This window comes from Onychostoma macrolepis, chromosome 23 (genome assembly GCF_012432095.1).
Source record: "Onychostoma macrolepis isolate SWU-2019 chromosome 23, ASM1243209v1, whole genome shotgun sequence".
In the NCBI taxonomy this organism is placed as follows: domain Eukaryota; kingdom Metazoa; phylum Chordata; class Actinopteri; order Cypriniformes; family Cyprinidae; genus Onychostoma; species Onychostoma macrolepis.
The window spans coordinates 26,158,613-26,178,820 of NC_081177.1; the positions used below are offsets into that span (position 1 = coordinate 26,158,613).

The 20,208-nt window shown below is 39.8% G+C and overlaps 1 protein-coding gene across 1 annotated transcript; it reads left to right on the forward strand.

Moving 5' to 3' along the window:
• The first annotated feature begins 797 nt into the window (after positions 1 to 797).
• Positions 798 to 11,631, forward strand: LOC131531562 (fibronectin type III domain-containing protein 7). The gene is made up of 14 exons (XM_058762398.1): positions 798 to 854; positions 1,166 to 1,172; positions 1,307 to 1,570; positions 1,851 to 2,111; positions 3,140 to 3,397; positions 3,813 to 4,064; positions 5,243 to 5,497; positions 6,204 to 6,461; positions 6,559 to 6,822; positions 7,321 to 7,575; positions 8,743 to 9,003; positions 9,379 to 9,408; positions 9,524 to 9,576; positions 10,884 to 11,631. Exons 1-13 carry the CDS (start codon positions 798 to 800, stop codon positions 9,544 to 9,546), a joined length of 2,445 nt encoding a protein of 814 aa, XP_058618381.1. The 3' UTR covers positions 9,547 to 9,576; positions 10,884 to 11,631.
• Positions 11,632 to 20,208: the final 8,577 nt, after the last annotated feature.

Sequence of the window (20,208 nt, forward strand, 5' to 3'; positions counted from 1 at the left end):
GGGATGGCCATCATGACAGTTTCAAGATCGAGGTTTAATTGTTGCCTCTTAAAATTACAAAAAAAAAAAAAATAATAATAATAATAATAAAAAAATAAAATAAATTGAGATTTGGATTCCTATCACAAATATCCACAGAATTATGTAATGCATATGATCCAAAACAGAACAATGGAACAATTGTTCTTTACTTAATTAAGTACTTCTCTAATCTTTTTGTATTCTATCTATTTCTTTTCTTTTTATTTATTATACAATTAACAAAAGCAAAAAGGCCTCTAGCTTGCTCTATTCTTTTTCTATTCTATCTGTTTTCTTTTTATTTACTATATAATTAAAAAAAAACCTTGCTATGTGTACTGCATTAGGCTAACTGAGACTTGTTACAGCACTTGCATATCTTTGCTCTTTTGTTGATTTTGATTGCTTCCATTGTCCTCATTTGTAACCTCCTAGGATAAAAGCATCTGCTAAATGACTAAATGTAAATGTAAAACTAACTACACAAATGTGTATAAACTGCATTATTTCCATTAGACTGCATAGGCAATACAGCATTAGACTTCTTCCTCCAGTCTTCTGTTACACCTGTTTACATGCATGTCTAATCTTCACTTCTGATTGGCCAGCTCATTCTCATCCCCAGCTCTTATTGGCCAGCTCTTCTGAGGAGGCGGGGTTAGGTTAAAGTATCTGAGATGCCTTAAAGAAAAGCTCCATGTATATTCAGCCAAAACACAAGAAACAGAAGAGAGTGCAGAGTTTAGATTAAAAAAGAGAAATCAGGATTCAAACAGATGGCAGGCCTCGGAGGAATCAAGGGGCTGGTGCTTTTGCTCGGAATAGTCTCACAGGTAAAGTTATGTAATTTTATTTATTCACTTCACATTTCCTTTTATTCAGAAATTAAGTACTTTGTAACATGCAGCATACAATGATGTGAACGAAAAGGGAAATGGTACTTCTTTAAATACAAAAGAATGAAATAATAAAATAAAAGAAACATTTTCTATGATTCTGTCATGCATTAATACTTTTAATGCATTAATACTACTTTTAAATTTGATGCATTTATGAAAAACACTTGGAATTAAAAAAAAAATGTACAAATTATACTTGTTATGAATGTTTGCAGTCTAATAAAAGTGAATTGATTCATTTACAGGCATCAGGTACTGCTCATCTGGATCCAATTCACAGTATCTGTTCAAATTCATACTCATAAATACACTGTTCTTGATTATGATTTGCGTTATATTTAACCAGCATTAATGAATACCCCAGCTAAGTTTTTTGTCTTTTACAGGCAGCACAATAACCGTGAGTATTTTTACGGTGACATCAAAGAGCACGGTGTTGCGCTGGAGCAAATATGAAGGCGCATTGTCCTACAAAGTAACAGCTTCTCTCCGAAACACTCAAGTCCCTGTGGTCTTTGCCAGCTTTGGACAGAACACCATTATGGGCTCCGTTAATTCCCTGAATCCCAACACTGCATACACCTTTCGTGTCGAGGCCCTGGGCAGCCACATGAACATGCTCACAGATGCCACTGTGGACGGATCTACTGGTATGTACTGAAATCTACACATGGCTTGCTAAAGAGTAGTGATGGGATCTAGGAGGTAATATGTCTCAGTGTGAAAAAAACTGAATTGAGAGAATCTTTGTATGCCTGGAAGTGACCATTTTTAAATTCCCTGATAATTCCAAGTTTTCCAAATAGATCACATCTTGTTTGTTGAATTAACCTTGTTGCAGTTTAATATTTTGGAATCAGATTGGCTCCCAGTGTCAACCGACAATGTGTGAAATTAATGGTACTGTAAAATTTCTCATCTTTTGTTCAGCTCCTGATGTGCCCACCATTGTGATGGCCTCCTCTAAAGAAAGCCAGCGCATCACTGTGGAATTCACTTCGGTCTCCGGTGCCACTTCCTACATCCTGCGTGCTGAGACAAATGACGGATCTTTCTTCTCAGAGATCTCAGTACCTGGCTCTCCGGGGACTGTCACCAACCTCCAGCCATACACAGACTACACTCTCAGTGTCATGTCCGTCAACAGCGCAGGCAGAAGCCAGCCTTCCGTCTCCGTTGAAGCTAAGACAGGTATATTCTTCTACTCTCTCTCCACCCTCTTTGACCTCGAGGCCAAAGAAATGATCCATTCATGAAGGGACAGAGTTGGCTATTCTCTAACCCTCACCCAGTGCTGTAACCTTATCCTCTCATTGAGAAAGATCAGGATAAGCTACATGGCTGATCTCATGGGCTTGATTTTTAGCAGCATGCATAGCTTGTGTTCACATTTTCAATGAAATAGGTTTCTCACGCATGTATCCCTAAGTAACAATATCCGGGTTTGCTCAGTAGGCAAAATATGAGAAGTTGAACTATGACAAAAGGGCTGCCCTCCTCAAGGGACTGGGCACAGAAAATTAATTCTCTGTCTTCACCTCAGGGCCCTTAGCAGTTTTGTGTCATTGTTCAGGTAGCACGTTTTCCACCTGAGACATTCATCTAATCCTATCACAAATATCCAGAGAATTACGTCATGCATATGATCCAAAACAGAACAATGGGGTATTTTCTTCAAACCACTTAAGCAATCTGAGGCCTGTTCCAGTTCTGACACACCTGGAAGCGATAAGAGCAGAACCAATGCCTAGGGTTTAGTAAGAAGAACCCAGTTTCCAAACGAAACTGTGGAAGGGAAAGGATCAGTAAAGAACAGGAGAGGGACAGACAGGACATTCCAGAGGAAGCGCGGGACAGAACTAGAAATGGACGCGACTGGAGAGGGAAGGGAACAGAGGGACTGAAGGTGATGAAAGAGACCAGAAAGGACCTAAAGGGAATAGAAAGGAACAGAAATTAATGAGAGAGGGATGAATAGGAAATGCCAGGACAGGGCAAGACAGGAAAGAAAAGAAAGGATGAGACAGGAAAAGACAGGACATTAAGGAAAGGAATAGGTGCTGCTCTTATTACATAAAGCCATGCATCTGACACCTGTCAACCGTCCCTCATATCCATATCACTAAATTAATTTAGGATCTTCAATACTTTTGGTTACAATGCAGACGTCTGTCTCATCTCTCACTATTCTCTTTTCTCCCTCTTCTGTTGGACCCCAGTCCTTCCTGCTCCTCAGCTCAACACCAGCTCTCCCAGCAACAGCAGTATCCTGGTGAAGTGGGAGCCAGTGAATCACGCTGTCCTCTACAGTCTCAGCATCATCAAGGACGGCTCGTACAGCAAGATTAGCCTCAACACCACAGAAACGCAGGTTCACTTTCCAAACCTGGAGGCAGGAACCAAATACTGCATTAAAGGAAATGCCTGGAGTCCTGAGAGCATTCCCGGAGATGACTTCACAGTTTGCCAGATCACACGTAAGACAACAGAGATGGAAAGAGATTGTTTACTTCATCCTTAAGCAGGCAGAAACTGTAACACTTGATACACACAGTTTCTGTCATACCTGTAAATAACACTTAAGGAAAAGAAAGGGGTCAGTAAAAGAGCAGCCAAGTACAGCATGTTAGGCAGAGTTGTCCAATTCTGCTCCTTGGACTACAAAATGTGTCACAGAGTTAGCTTCTGTTTAACACACCTGAATGAAAGTTTCTGATAGAGGCCCAAGGCCTTGATTACCTGGTCCCGGTGTGTTTAATTGTGTTTGAAGCTAAACTGCGCAGGACAGTGGTCTTTCAGGAGCAGGAGTGGACACCCCTGAGGTTAGGAAATCTTCACTGCTAAAAATCTGCAATAACTGACGCATTAAACTTTGTGTCTGTGTCTCCACAGGTCCTCCCAATCCTCAGTCCATTGAGCTGTTGGTGACAAGCATCCCTGATGCTGGTATTGTGGTGTCGTGGGACCCAGCCCAGGGTGCAGAGCAGTATGTCGCCTTGAGCTTGACCGGACAGAACTGCTCCTCATCTACTAACTCCTGCACCCTGATTCCTCTGAGCTGTGGAGAGATAAACTCTGTCACAGTGATCGCTATCAACCAGGCTGGAAACAGTGCCCCCTCATACCCAGTACAGGTTATTTCATGTGAGTAAACCCATTCACAAGTTTGTCATTTCATCGATAACAGGACTTCCTTCCTCAATTTTGATGTACTATGTCAAGGGTGTCCAATTCTTCTTCTGAAGGACCACTTTCTTCAACACAACTGCCTGGTAGTTTCTAAAGATCCTAAAGACCTTGATTAGTTGGTTTAATCAGGGTTTAAGCCACTCTGCAGAATAGGGGGCCTTTAAGAGCAGGACTGGACGTGCATTTACTATATAAACCAAGGGTGTCCAATCCTGCTCTTGGATGGTGAATGTCCTGCAGAGTTTAGCCTGAACCAGCTCCCGCACACTTGCCTGGAAGTTTCTAGTAAATTCTGAAAACCTCGAATAGCTGGTTTAGGTGAGTTTAATTAGGTTTGGAGCAAACATTTGCAGTATAGCGGCCCTTTAGGAACAGGTTTGGACACCCTGATGTAGGCATACTGTAATGTTAATGCACAACACAAAGCTTCCTCATCAGTCCACCCAGACCATTTACTGAAACTAAAATCCAAAAACAGGACATTTAATAACTACCATTAACAACCATTACCACACAACATTTGACCGATCATATTTATGATGCATATCAACAGTGCCAGTCCACTGACTGTGTTTAAGTGAAAATTTAACAGACAGATATTTAGACTTTTTTTGTTTTGTTTTGTATTTCTCCATATAAGCCCACATCCAAAGCCCAGAGTAGCCTATCCATGTCTGTGTTTTTCTGTGTCAGATCTCGCACACATAAGGCCGTGGGAACTTTTTCGTTGCTCAATATGAATTTAACTCTTTTTTTTAAGTACTAAACACGTCCAGTGTTGGGGATTGACTATAGTTACGTGTAACAGATTTACATAAATTAATTACAAAATAAACGTAACTGCAATCTGTTACAATTACTGAGAAAAAAAAAAGTGTAATTAGATTACAGTTACTTATGAAAATATGAATGATTACAAAGGGGGGTTACATCCGAATATCAAAATGACAAGGGTCAAAGGTCAAAATCTGCTTTATTGTCAATTCTGCCACATGTATAGCACATACATACAGAGAATTGAAACAGATCTGCCCACAGGTCTGAAGAGCTACAACAGAATAAAAGTTAAGCTATTATCACTCTGAATCTTGCCTTTTGGAGTCTCCCTCACTGCCTAATCTGTTGTTTGTCAGTCCCCTGTCCCCCGCAGCCCATCTGGGTGGAGGAACTGGTGCCCGGTAACTGTTCTGTGAAGTGGAGTGCCGTCCCTCACGCAGAATACTACACCACCTTTATTAAAAGTGACGATGGCATCGAGGGGATGTGCAACTCGACCGAGCTGTACTGTCAGTTTCACTGCCACTGCGGATACTCGTACATCATGAGTGTGTTTGCACACAACCATGCAGGACAAAGTCCCCCGGGGCCTCTCCTCAACCACACCACCCGTGAGTGTTAAAGATGCTGTCAAATGAGTTTTTGTCGTAGTTAGCTCTGAAGTCATATGTGACCCTGGACCACAAAACCATAAAGTCATAAGGGTCCATTTTTGGAAATTGAGATTTATACATCGTATGAAAGCTGAATAAATAAGCTTTCCATTGATGTATGGTTTGTTAGGATCTGACAATATTTGGATACAACTATTTGAAAATCTGAAATCTGAGGGTGCAAAAAAAAAAAAAAAAACATTGAGAAAATCGCCTTTAAAGTTGTCCAAATGAAGTTCTTAGCAATACATATTACTAAACAAAAATTAAGTTTTGATATATTTACTTTAGCAAATTTACAAAATATCTTCATGAAACATGATCTTTACTTAATATCCTAATGATTTTTGGCATAAAAGAAAAATCTATAATTTTGACCCTTACAATGTACTGTTGGCTATTGCTACAAATACATATGCGCTATACTTATGACTGGTGAACTCCTTAAAGAAACACACATTTAAAATGTACAGTACTTTTCTTCTAAGAAACCAGGCAAAACAAATATGGATGACATCACGTTGCACTCACAGGTTTATTGTAGAACTACTATTCTAGAACGACCTTCCTCTATAGTAGCAATAGCTGCTTTCACTGACCATTAAAAAACAAAAAAAGCAATGCTTTTACATAAAACATATTCTTTTCCACATGCTATCCACAGTGCCTTGCTGTCCAGCGCTCACAACGGTTTCTGCAGCTTCTTGGGAGACTCTGATGATGGAGTGGTCTCCTGTGCGTGGTGCGGATCTGTACGAGACTCGTGCTGTGGATGCAAACGAAGTGATTCTGTGTAATGACACAGCACCCAGGTGTGCGCTCTCTGACCTCACTTGCAACAGCAAATACAGTGTAGTCATCATACCGTGCAACGACGTAAGTGGCTGCAACCTCACCTGCAGTCCACAAACACATGAAACAGGTATAATCATGCACACAAAGTGGAGTATACATCCAACATGTCACAGATGTATATGGTACACACACACTCTCTCTCTCTTTTTCTTTCTTCTGGAAAGCTCCATGCATGCCTAAGATCACCGGTGTGAGCCAGACTAACACGTCTAGTTCTAGTGTGCTGGTTAGCTGGACTTCTGATAACACAGCTGCTAACTACACCGTGAGTGTGATTGGCACAGTAGGCGACCCACACAAATGTCACTCAAATGGCTCTTCCTGTCTGGTGTCCAACCTGCCCTGTGGCTCCGTCTATGAAGTCAGTGCCATTGCATCAACCTCAGCTGGAGAGAGCATGCCCAGTTACACCTTTCCACTGGAAACAGGTTAGGGTTTCATTGTGATTCAAACAGTCAAGAAGCCAATTGGGTCAAAAAGAAAAGTTCTAAAACCTACAGTTACATTCAAGATGATTGAAACAAGAGAAAGAGACACGTTACCTTCTGAAAACAAAAAAACAAAAAACAACTACAATAGAAACCATCATAGAATTTGTAATAGTTTTACTGGTTATAATCACTGATCAATATAATTAAATTGTATTAGTTTTAATTGAAACTGTAATGGTTCCTGTGGGTCTCTACTGGTAATGTGTTGCCTTTTATTGGTGGCTTGTTAAAACCACTAAATCCTAATGGAACGTGTGCCAAAACACACTACAGAAAACTATTTTTAAATGGTTATAATGGTTAATAATTGAGGGTTTTTAATGGTATTTGTAGTGGAAACCATTAGAATTTAGAAATTAAAAACCAATATTTGTGTTTTGAAACACAACCCACACATTTTTAATTTTAAAATGTACTTTATTTGGGTTTTTTTCAGCACCTGTTGTTCAGACAGTCTCACGGTGAGCCAGGTGACCCAGGCCATGACTAACGTGACCTGGTCGCCTGCTAACGGCGCCCAGACGTACATCGCCTCTCTGTCTTCACCTCGCGGCCATGCGCAGTGTCACACTATGGAGACAGAATGCGTGATGGGATGCATCACCTGCGGCACTAACTACACGGTCTCGCTGGAGGCCATCAGTCGCACCGGGCACAAGGCGGAGTGCACCTACCACGGATTCTCTGCCAGTACGTCCTCAGAACTGACCGCGATGCCATTAGTGGTAGAACTAGCACAAATACACAGAGTCAGTGTCCAGTGAAAAGCATGTCCAAAAATGCATGACTCAAGAGCATGAAAACACTTATAAAGAATCGTACAAAATGTAATAGAAAATAACACGATTAGAGATATGTGTTTTTCATATGACAGCAATAATGTAAAAATTGCACTACTTTCTTAAATTTATGGAGTGATTTTTAAAGATGCCTTCATGTGCTTTTGGAAATTTCCTATATCCCATCCTTAATTAGAAGTTTTTTGCATTCAAGTGCTTTGTTGTCGTACAGAACAGGAATCATGGAAGACACCAGGCTCCTTCTTGCCTATTCCTTGGTAAAATCTTATTAAACCTAAAAAGTATAGAAGATACAAGATAGCAAATATCCAACAGAATTTGAATAAAATGTAATGTTCCATTTGATGGCACCCAAACTTTCATATAAACGTGCTTGATGGTCAGAATTCCATTCAGAATTCAGAATTAATGTCAGAATTCTGGTCAAATAAATTCTATTCCCTCTCCTTAAATATACATGACTGTGATGGCAAGAAAAAGCAATACACATTTTGAGGAAACCACAAAGAAAACTTAACACAACAAAAATGGTTCTCTCTTCTGCCATATTTAAAGTTTAATGTCCGTCTAACTCAGAAACTTGGATTTTAAAATTATCTCTGGGTTTCCCAGTTGTAAATACAACTTTAGAGGCCATTCGTGTCCAGTTTCTGACTTTTGAATTCGAATAGCATGTGAAGGCAGCATTACTTCTGGAGTCAACATGAAATCAGCATTTAGCCTTTTCATAATAAAAGTTTCTGGACAATTCTTCATTCAAGTGTACATACCCTAAAGAAAAAATAATCTACAATATTTTATTCAAATGTAATAGCTTGCTCTGCCTCTGAAATCCCTGTCCTTTTCAGCTGACATCTTCTAGGCCACACAGCTGGGGAAAATAATGTTAGCCAACAGCCAAATCTTTAGGCATTGTTGTACTGAAGTTAATACAGCATTTATAAAATTTTGCCAGTAATTAATCCCGGCTAATGTGTATAAGCAACAATGTCACCTGTTCAATCTGATCACAGCATGCAAGTGTGAAGTTTCATCAAACGTTCCCGTCTCTCTCAAGGTCAGTGCTGTCCCTCAGGCATCCGTCTCTATAGAGGAACCAATAACACGCTGATTGTGCGCTGGAGGTCCAGCAGTGCCCTCACTAAATACACAGCAGAAGTCACCGGAGGCGCCAGGACTCACGCGTGCAGCCCAGAGCCCGGCAGCTACACATGCACTGTGTCAGAGATCGTGTGCGGTCAGGTCTACTCAGTGGTCGTCGCCCCACTGAATTCAGATGGAAGCAAGGTCCAGTTCTGTAACAGCAGGCTGTATTCAGGTAATGCACTTTAGTGCAGAAGCCCAAACATGATTTAGGTCGTTTTTTTTTTTTGCTTTTCATTTCATCATTAGATAAAATATTAAACCAAATAGAAACAAATCATATGAACATGGAACCCGAAGTGAGACAATAATTTTTGTTTTCCTTTGAATCTGTTGTTATATAATTTTAAACTCAACAAACTTGTGTGAAATGTTTATCTTTCTTTGAAACAATCGCCACTTGCAGTGACATTCAGACTTTTCATAAGTACAGCACAGGTCCAAATATTTTTGAGCCACTATAGTTCAGAATATCTGTTGTGACTGAACAGTTAATAACTGAAATTACTTTAAAAATGCATGTTTTTGTGTGTTATGTTCTGTCATTCAGTCACATGTGTGGGCAGCAGAGTTGGAATGGGTAAGACTGAGAATTTTTACATTTCAAAAATAAAGCAAACATTCATATGAAGTATCATAATGCTCTGTTCCTCAAAACTGAGGACATGAAATATTTACTCTCTCTTTACCCTCAGTGCTCTATCAAGGAAAAAGATAATGATGGGATGGATGCACTTCAAACAGCGAGGTACGGTTGGTACAAACACATGTGTCTTCATTACGCACAATAGAGAGAGTGCTCCCTCTCTGAGCCCAGGACTGCCAGTCCCTCTACAGACTAATCCACAGTAAAGTCTGTTATAATACTCTTCTCTTGTCAGTGTCACATCAGTCTGCAAACCAGGATTCTGTTATAGACTTAAAGGGATAGTTCACCCACAAGTAAAAAATCTGTCATCATTTACTGTATGAGTTTCTTTCTTTTGTTGAACACAAAATAATTATTTTGAAGAATGTTGGTAAGAAAACAATTTTGGTTCCAAAAACATACTATGGCAGTCAGTGTGGACTCAAACAGGCAACATCCTTCACTTTATCACTATTTAGAAAACAGTAGTAACAGCAGGTCAATGTGAAACCAGCAATTACTGATCTGTCGACCTGTAATCAGAGTAATACATTTCCTCACTGGGAACTTTAGAAACAAAAGTGGCATAACTTATATTGTTGTAGTATTGATTTGGTTAATAATAAAATAATTGTATTGCAGTGGCACAATTATGATTTGTTTCATGTGTTGTTTTCATGCATTTCAGAAAAAAAATGACAGCATTTAAAAACTTTTAAAGAAACTTAAATTTAAATTTAAATTTAAACTTAAATTACTTGTATTATTATTAATTAATTAATTATTTTTAACCATTTTCCATTGTCATCAAGGTCTTTTTTATTTTGTTATTAAAGATTAAAAAATAGAATGCATATGCATATCTATAACGAAGTATGCAATCCCTTTTGTTTTTCCATGGGAATGAATGAATGAATGAAAATGAAAAAGTGACTTATCTCACTTTTTCCCCTCAAAATTGCGGGATATAAACTAGCAATTATTGGTAAGCAATCCAAATTGTGATAAGCAAAATTGCCATCTGCGAGAAAAATAAATAAATAAATAAAATGAAAGTCTGAATTGTGAGATAAAAAGTTACCAGTGTTGGGGAAAGTTACTTTTACAAGTAATGCTTTACTGTATTGCGTTACTCCCAAAAAAGTAACTAATTACATTACTTTTTACGGAAAGCTATGGGTTATGTTACTTTTGTGTTATACTTTTTTTCATCTGGGCTGGGCTTGCTTGTTTGTTTTTAATATAAAAAAGTTCTAATTTTGTCAAATTCGTGTCTGTACAGTAGAGGGCAGAGCTTAAACAAACCTCTCAGCTGTGCCGTCATTCTGAACTGCATGAAGAATAGAAGGCACAAAGATAACCCATGACCATACTGAAACCATAACAGTGTTTTAAATAACTTTGACTTATTGTTTTCTCTTGTGCAGCTTCTGATAATATTGGACGACTGGATCCTTCAAAAAATGTCCCCAAACCAGGAAAGAAAATGAATGCTCTGCAACTAAATCATTTTACTGTATGCACTGGCTTCTGAAGTCAGGCAGTGAACTCATTTGAATATAATTACCTGAATAATGTAATTAGTCAGGATTCAACACTGTCCAATCACTTATGTCTATATATTTAAATTGCTTTAAAGATGTAATGTAATTTATGTCAATCATGTAATATGGTTTAATTAGAAGTGACTCTGATTAATGGGAGAATTTTAAATAGGAATTTGCAATTGTCTTACAATGTGGTAAACACACAAAAACTATTCAATTCAACAATCAATGAATATATTTTATTATTTGAACTTAATTTTCAGGGATCCCTAATGTTATCTCAGGGATTTTCACTAAAGACAATTCATGATCTTGTGTGTCACGTTATTTAATTAACTCTGCAATTGGAAATTTCTACAATTCTCCACTTGAAAAACAGTTGATAGTAACTTTAAAAAGTTATTTTGGTGAGGCAGTTATGTTATGAAATAACATTTTGTTCTTAGCAACATCCGAACATCTCACTTTGAAAAAAATAACAAAAACGTAATTTGACAGTGGTTACGTCTAAGCATCAGTTTCCAGGAATAATTTAAACAAACATAAAATGAAACTAACAATAATTTCCCAAATTTTTAAAAAAGAACGATCAATCTGAGCGGTAACTGGATTTGAACTCCCCTACAGTACGCGGTGCCTCTGAGGGAAATCTACATCTTATTGTTAATTGAACTTCCCTTGGATGTTTGTCAAATGCATGATTTGTTGGAATGTGAATGAACATCTCTAGTTTGACAGTAAAATTCATTCCCTGCATTAATAATGTGTGTCTGTTTCTGTTCTGTTTACTTCCCCATTTCTAAAGAGAAATTCGCATACAACTGTAATAAACCATGTTTTCCAAGTGTGTATGGGGTGGGGTGGATTTAAGGCAGCTTCAATTTTAAAGTTGTAACAGACAGAAAAATTGATAGTTACAGACAGGGCCGGACTGGGGTGCAATTTCAGGCCGGGAAATCTCACACTCATCCAGGCCATACAGAATAAAGAGGCCAAAATGGTGCCTTTTGGGGTACAACAGCTTGTCACTGGAGCAGTACCCTTAAAAGAACATCTTTATACCTTTCTTACCCCTAATAGGTAGATATTATAGTAATTCATACACATAAGGCACTAATATTTATCTAAAAAAGGGGCAGAAAAGGCAAAAATACGTCATTTTTAAGGGTACTGCTCCAGTGACAAGCTGTTGTACCCCAAAAGGTAAAATTTTGCCCCTTTTTTCTGTATATAGTTCTATACACCCTCTACAAATTCTGAAAACACAGATAACACTATTATTTAAATGGCTATCACATAAAAAGGTCTAAATCCTTGGTCTGGGGCCCTAAAAAGTAATTAAAGGTTGTCTCTTGAACTGAACCCTCACTTCCCTTTCCCTTTTCTTCATTTCCTTCAATATCTCTGACTCTCCCTTTTTTTCTTGTACCTGTCACTTCTTTACCAGCAGGGGATTGGAACTGTGTCCACCTTGTTGCAAAATGACCACCTCATTGCAATTTGTTATCTTAAAATGACTTGAATACCCGAGATTTAACAAACCCTGTATTTCATACAAACATATCAAAACACATGTTCTAAAGTGCCTACAAGTCAAAATCAAAATCAAATTTTTTAGAAAAATCCTAATACTGAACACACTATTGCATTATTAGGATGTGATAATTTTGTGTTGCTGTCTGCTCAAGCTCCCTCCCTTCCTATACAATAAATCCATGTGAATATCTGTCTGCTAAATTTATTAATGTGACTTCCCAATCGATAATGATGTCCTTTAGAGCAGTATTCTGAATTATAATAGGGTGCCCCTGATAGCCTAACAGGTGCTAGCAGTTTAATACTCAACTAGGTTAATAAAGACAAAACTCTTTAGTGTATTTACAGATGAAACTGACCTGCACCTGAAGCCCTGGACAGGCATTTTTGCTACATTTCGCTGCTTCTTCTACAGAAACGTCCACTTCTGGTATAGCAAGATGTCTTAAAATGTATTTATTTTTCCATCATTTAAACTTTGACCACATTATTAGATTACCTTTTGACTTTATGAATACACATAAATGAAAGCTTAATGACTTTTTTGTGCATTTATTTAAACACCACATGTACCATTTTTTTTTTTTTTTTTTTTGTCACTGGTGTTACCTTACTTCTTTGGAAATATTAAGGTTTTTATGAAATATTATTTCTCGATTTTTTTCACCACATGTAGTCAGAGTTACAGGAAAATAATGATAATGCAACAAATAAGGAGATTATGTTTTATTTATTTTAATCAGGTTTGTTAAAAGTGTGATTGAACGATGTTACTTCATTTGCGCAACCATGTATTTGCTATAACAATGAGAATATTTGAAAAACAGTTTCTCTTATCTCTTGAGTGTAGCATTAGTCAATGGATATAAAATTAATAGCATGCTACAAGTGACACATTTTATTTAATGTAACAGAAAAAAACACAGTAACACCAATGACACAATGAATCACCAGTGACATGCATAAGACCAAATATACTTATTCTTCAACTATAATTAAGTAGATGATACTAAATTGTTACATTTGGCAATTAGTGAAAGCAGTTAGTAAAAGAACATAAACAACATTTTAAAAACATTTGAACTAAAACAACTAAAAACTACAACAAAGACGCTGTCTGTAAGGTCTCTGCTTCTCAAAGAACCAAAGCAGGATTAACAATGATAAAGAAAAGTTAGAATCACAACGCAGTGACAACTTTCATTATATATTTTATAATATTTATTTGGCATTTTGTTTTTTTATGTTGTCGGGGCAATTTTAACTGACTCTCATCAGCATAAGAGACAAACTCGCTCTTAGTTATTAAAAGGTTTTATTCTTTGCAAAGAAGGTCAACAGTCATACAGACACACAGGTTTCTGCAGAGTGCGACACACGGGGAGGGCAGTCCTCCACCTTATATCCTCACCCTAGGCACTCAAGGCCAAAAGCTCACACGTTTTCCACAGCTGTACTTTTCCGTACATGTTGAGAAAACAAATAACACCTATCTCCCTTATATTTAGGGCCTAAATAACCTTTCAGGTCACAAACGTACGTTTCCTCCGTCCCCCACTCATCTGGCTCCCAGCCCAAGATTACCTTGTCACCCATCCATCTTAGGCTAAAGGCCCCAGACCCATTTCTTTCTACACAGCCATACCTGAAAAGTTTTGCACTACATATTCTCATAAACATATGAAAAGTCAGCATAAAATGAATTTTCTTCAACAATTCCCCCTTTTATCATTCATTGATAATTGATTATATAAAAAAAATCATTTCTAAATCTACGATTCTTGAATTATATGTAATACACTCAAAATAACAATAAAGCAAATTTAAGCTATTACATCACATTTATACTCTTCGTCCCTGATATTCGTATAAATGATCACTCTCTTAAATTTGTGAAAGAAGTTAGAAAACCTGCGAAGGCTTTTTGTGCGGGGACAGACCCTAATTTTAAGCAAGCTAAACAGTATAGACACAGATGGGCTAAACACTGGTCAAACATCTTATGTTTCAATTTTCTCTTTACTTCCTTTAACACACGTCACTGTAGCTTTCACTACTAGTGGTATCTCCCTCAGTTTTCTCTTCGCACATGTCCACAAACATGCTGTCAGGATAAACACTCATTTTAAGCAGTTGATGTGACACCTTAGTTTTCGCCAGTCTCTGTACTGAGCTGGATATGAACTGAAAAATGCAAGGTAAACACAATAGCAACAATAATCCTGCCGCCACAAATGGTAACACAGTGTTAAACAACCAATATCCCCATCCTCCCCACAGATGTGTTAAGCATTCAAGCCATAGGCTGTTCACTCGTTCGGGCTCTTTTACGGCCATTCTCATGTGGGTGATGTTGGTAAAGGCACTCTGTGTTTATACAGGATCCTGGCCTTTGTTGACATGTGCCTCAGCTCTCTAACTCTCCCCGTTCCTCCTCCTGAGATACAGATGGAACTTTTCTGCAGTGGCTGGCGTGAATCCACGTTGCCCTCTCAGCTATCTTCACAGCCGTGTGGGTATCAGAAGCACCTGGAACGGTCCCAACCACCTTTTCGCCTTCCAACTCTTTCTCCTCAGATCTCGTACCACCACGAAACCTCCTGGTTTGATGTCGTGCAAGGGGGTTTCTGCAACTCTCCCCTGGGCGGCTTTTACCTGCACACAGACGTTAGACAACAGAGAAGACATTTCTTTGCAGTAACTCAACATGTCATGCTCACACAATTCTGTTGATGGCAGCTGTTGTTTACCCCCTTCCATTCCCATAAATGGTGGTTTACCAAAGAGAATTTCGAATGGGCTCAGGTTTACCCTAGATCGTTTTCTCATTCTCGTGTACATGAGGACAATTGGGAGCACTTTGACCTATGTGAGTCCAGTTTCCTCACAACACTTTTGCGTTCAACAGCGCCCCCCGAGGCGGCTCTGTAATTGCAGTGTGTCCTCAAATTTATTCCTAAAAATTCACCCACTCATTGACAAAATGCGTTTCATTGTCCGAGCTGATTTTTCGTGGAATTCCCCATTTCGGGACTATCTCGGTCAGCAGAGCCTTTGCTACCGCCGCTGCGTCCTGTTTTGATGTTGGGAAAGCCTCGACCCATTTGGACCACATATCCACCATCACCAAACAATATTTCTTTCCTTGGCATGGGGACAGTTCGATGAAGTCCATTTGTAGATATTCAAAAGGGCCTGTTGCAGGCGGTTGGGACACTTGAGACATTTTTATCCCTTTTGCCACATTGTGGGTGTTGCAAATGACACATCTCTTACAAAACTTTTCAGCAAAAGTTGTAAACCCCTTTGTAAACCACAATTCTTTCATTTGTGTAACCATTCCCCCTTTCGATGCATGGTCTTTCCCATGTATCGACTTAGCATAATGAGGAAAGAAGTGTCGAGGTAAACAAGGCTTGCCATCACAGCTCATCCAGACACCATCATTCAATTTACAGCCACACTGTGTCCACTGGTGCCTCTCTGCCCATGAGGCAAAGGCCTGCATGCCCTGTAAAGAAAAGGAAATGTCTGGGTTATTTTCAGATAACATAGTGAACTCTGTTTCTGTTGTCTGCTTAGCCGCCGCGTCTGCTCTGGCGTTTCCTGTTGATACGAAATCTTTGTTATTAGTGTGTGCGACACATTTGCAAATGGCTATTTTGTCTGGCAATGGAATGGCCTCCAGTAAAGCTGCCACAAGAGGAGCATTTAATATTGGGCGCCCATCTGACTTTAAACATTTTCTGTGTTTCCACAGTGCTCCAAAGTCATGCGTAACGCCAAATGCGTAACGCAAATCCGTATAAATTGTGATGCATTTCCCTGCCATCAGTTTACACGCTTCTGTTAACGCCACAAGCTCCGCTGCTTGTGCTGAATAATTTGGTGGCAATGAGCCAGAAGCCACGACTTCAAATTCAGTTGTTACCACATAGCCAACTTTATTCTGGCCTGTTTGTGGATCTTTGTAAGCTGAGCCATCCACAAAGAGGACATTTTCGCAGTTTTCAAGTGGTACGTCAGAAAGATCTGGACGCGGTGTACGCACTTGTTCTAGCGCAGTTAGACAACAATGGTGCTCCCCCCAATCCTCCGCCGTCGGAAGGAGAGTAGCAGCATTCAAGGTTGTGCATCGTCTAACAGTGATATTCGGCATATCGAGCAAGATAGTGTGGTATCGTAACCACCGAGACGTCGATAAATGCAATGTTTTCTGTTCTTGCAGGATCATGGACACAGCGTGTGGCACATTCAATATCAGGTCAGAGTAACCTACAAATTCTCTAGATGCCATTACGGCCTGTTCAGCAGCAGCCACTGCCCTCAGACAGTGTGGCAGGCCTGCTGCAACCGGATCTAGTTTGCTGGAAAAATAAGCCACAGGTCGCAATTTATCTCCATGATGCTGCAACAACACAGAAGTCATAAACCCATTTTTCTCATCCACCATCTGAACAAAAGGCTTAGTTGGTACCGGCAGGCCCAAGGTTGGCGCCAGAGACAGCTGAACTTTTATGTTCACAAATGCCTCCTCTGCCTCCCCTGTCCATTCAATTTTGTCACATGACTTCAACCCCTTCCCTGTTGTTAGGGCTCTCAGAGGCTGCTCAAGAATTGCATAATTTGGAATAAATGTTCGGCAATATGAACACATTCCCAAAAATGACAGCATTTGCTTCTTTGTGATTGGTTTTGGTACATCTTTAATGCCTTGAACTCTTTTTTCAGACAGGGATTTGTTGTTTGGTGTTATGACATGACCCAAAAATGTAACTTGTTGTTCTACAAACTGTAATTTAGACAAACTGACCTTGTGGCCGTCCCGAGCCAGATGCTTCAGGAGAGTCACAGTGTCCGCCACACACGTGGCTTCATCACGTGCACACAAACAAATATCATCCACGTACTGTAACAAAGCAGTTCCAGCTGTCAGGGTCAAAGGTTCCAGACTTCTCCTAAGTGCTTCGTTATAGAGGGTGAGACTGTCACAGTACCCCTGGCCCATTCTCGTGAATTTACAGCCTTTGCCATCAAATTTAAATGCAAACCAAAATTGACTGTCCTTATCCACTGGCACGCTAAAAAAAACATTAGCCAAATCTACCACTGAGAAGAATGTTGCATCTTGTGGTATTTGTGACAAAATCGTATATGGATTTTGTAACTGATGGAGCTCTTTGTCTGACAGCTGCATTTACTGCCTGCAAATCCTGCACAAAACGCCACTCTGTGGGTTGACCTTTGTCTCTTATCTTTTTCACAGGAAAGATTGGGTTCTTACTGGGGAATCACTGCACTCAACAATTATGCCTACTTTTAAAAGTGAGTCAAATACTGGCTTTATTCCCAGTACTGCTTCTCTTTTCAGGGGATACTGGCGTTGACACGGCCTGTAATCCGATTTTGGGGTGATTACAACTGGTTCACATCTCTTAATCAATCCCACATCATACTTATGCTTTGCATACAGCTCGGATGGCACATCCGCTAAAGCTGTGTGAATTTCTGAAGCGCAAATGTCTGCCATGCAGTGATTTCCCTTTGTGTTTTTGTCAATGGGTACCACGTCTCTCTCTACCTCAATTTCATGCTTGCACTCTGACATGAATGCTCCTAGACTCTCGCTGTGTTTCACACCAGTGCCTATCTCACACCAGACTGTAGCATCAACATAGTTTTTCACAAACCCCCCTCATCTCAGCCCATGTCTGCTCTCTGGCCTTGGAGAGTGATAAGTGAGGCACAGACTCTGGCATTAGGAAAAAGGGAAGCTGTTTTTCTGTCAGGCTTACTGAAACAGCACACATATTTTCTGTCCAAAATATCTTCTCACAACTCAAAGTTTCTCCTTTTTCTCCCTCAAACCAGTCTTTTTCATACTGGTTTTCCCGTTCCATTACGACATGTGACGTGCAATGTAAATTGTCAGGCAACATAATTTCTGTGTTAAATGGCTTGGTTTGACTTTTAGCTTGTTCGCACATCATTTCAGCCCAATCATGATTTATGATGTGCCATTCATATGCCCACTGAGGCTCTGCATGCAAACAGCTCCACTGCTCCCCCTCTTCTGTCACTCTGACACCCGAGGAGTCCGCAACTAGCATCAAATTTAATTTGCATAACAGATCTTGACCCAAAATGGGCACAGGGCATTTTGGTGAATAAATTAATGGATGTTTCAGCACTCTTCCCTCCTCTGTTTCACAATTTAGAGGCACTGTGAATCTTTCAAAAATTGTATGCCTTAATGCAGAAATAGACTCATTTGTTTCATCTGATAATGACGGTTGACATGGCAAGTCACATGGTCATATAGTTGACCTCGAAGCCCCAGAATCAGCTAAAAACTCAATCATTACCCCCTCTACCAGCACTTTTGTACATCATTAAACATTTATCATTCTATTTATCTATTTATTCTATTTACATAGAATCTTCATCATTCAATTCAGAATTACACAAAGAAACGCAAGCTTTTTCTTCATTGCAGAGAGCAGTATATACATCAGTGTATGTGTGTATGTGTGTGTGTGTGGTTAAAGAATTTTCACTTCCCTTTTCAGTGGCTCTCGGAGACTGCTCCCCCTTCGCCCGTCCCTGCTGCTCTCCACCATCCTCGCTTCAGTCTGCTTCTTGATCTTGCTGATTTTCTGGGCAATCCTTGGCCCAGTGACCATCTTTCTTGCACAGTCTGCATTTGGTACACTTGTAGATCACATGATCATCAGTTTCGCAGATCCAGCAGGCCCGCTTCTCAGAATTTCTTCCAGCCCCGTTCGAATACCTCTTGCTTCGTCTTTTACCTCTTCCCCTTTCGTCTGCTGACGGCGCTGCACAGAGGGTTCCCCCAGCCTCGAGACAGCTTGCACTAAGGCCAGCTGTAAATCTTTGTCAGTCTTTGCTTTAACTCTTTCTTTCTTTGCTGTCTGCAGTTCTTCTGCATGCAAAGCGTGAGCTAAAACAGCAGATAAACGTCCATTTTTCCATTCAATGTAGCTGGCTTTCACTGCTTGCGCAATCTCAGGTCTTAGTCCATTCAAAAACCAGCTCCGCAAATGACATTCCCATGTCTCAGGCTGATTTCCTCGGTCGGCTGGCTCTATTAAGCCGCTGTGTTTGTTGAATATTTCGTAGAGACGATGATAATAATCTTGAACATTCTCTTCTCTGTTCTGGCAGTAATTGCCAATCTTTGATGTGTCCGCACGTGCTGGAAATGCTGTTCTCATACTTTCAGCCAGCTCCTCGACAGCTGTGCGGTATTCCAGATTGTGTCTGTGTTCCCATTCGTTGTGTTCTCTTCGGCAGTCTTCCCTTTGCAGCCTTCCACTCACTTTGTGCCAGCTTGAAGCCCCCAGTTTCACTGCCAGCAGCCTCCTCAGCTCGTGCACGGTGGGGCTGAATTCTTTGCAGAACGTGACCAGTTCTGTGGAAAATATTTCACCAGCTTCATCAGGGCTTGGCAAATGAACCATTGCTTCTTTCATATCCGTCACAGTCCATGGTCTAAAAACCATCATTGGTGCTGTTACACTCACATTTTCTTCTTTCACCGTTTGTCTGGTTTTCCTTTTCTTTGTCGGGGGTGCTCTGTGCGCTATTTCCTCTTCAGCTTCTTCGTGGGGGGTTTCAGGAATCATGTCGGGGTCTTCCTCTGTTTCTT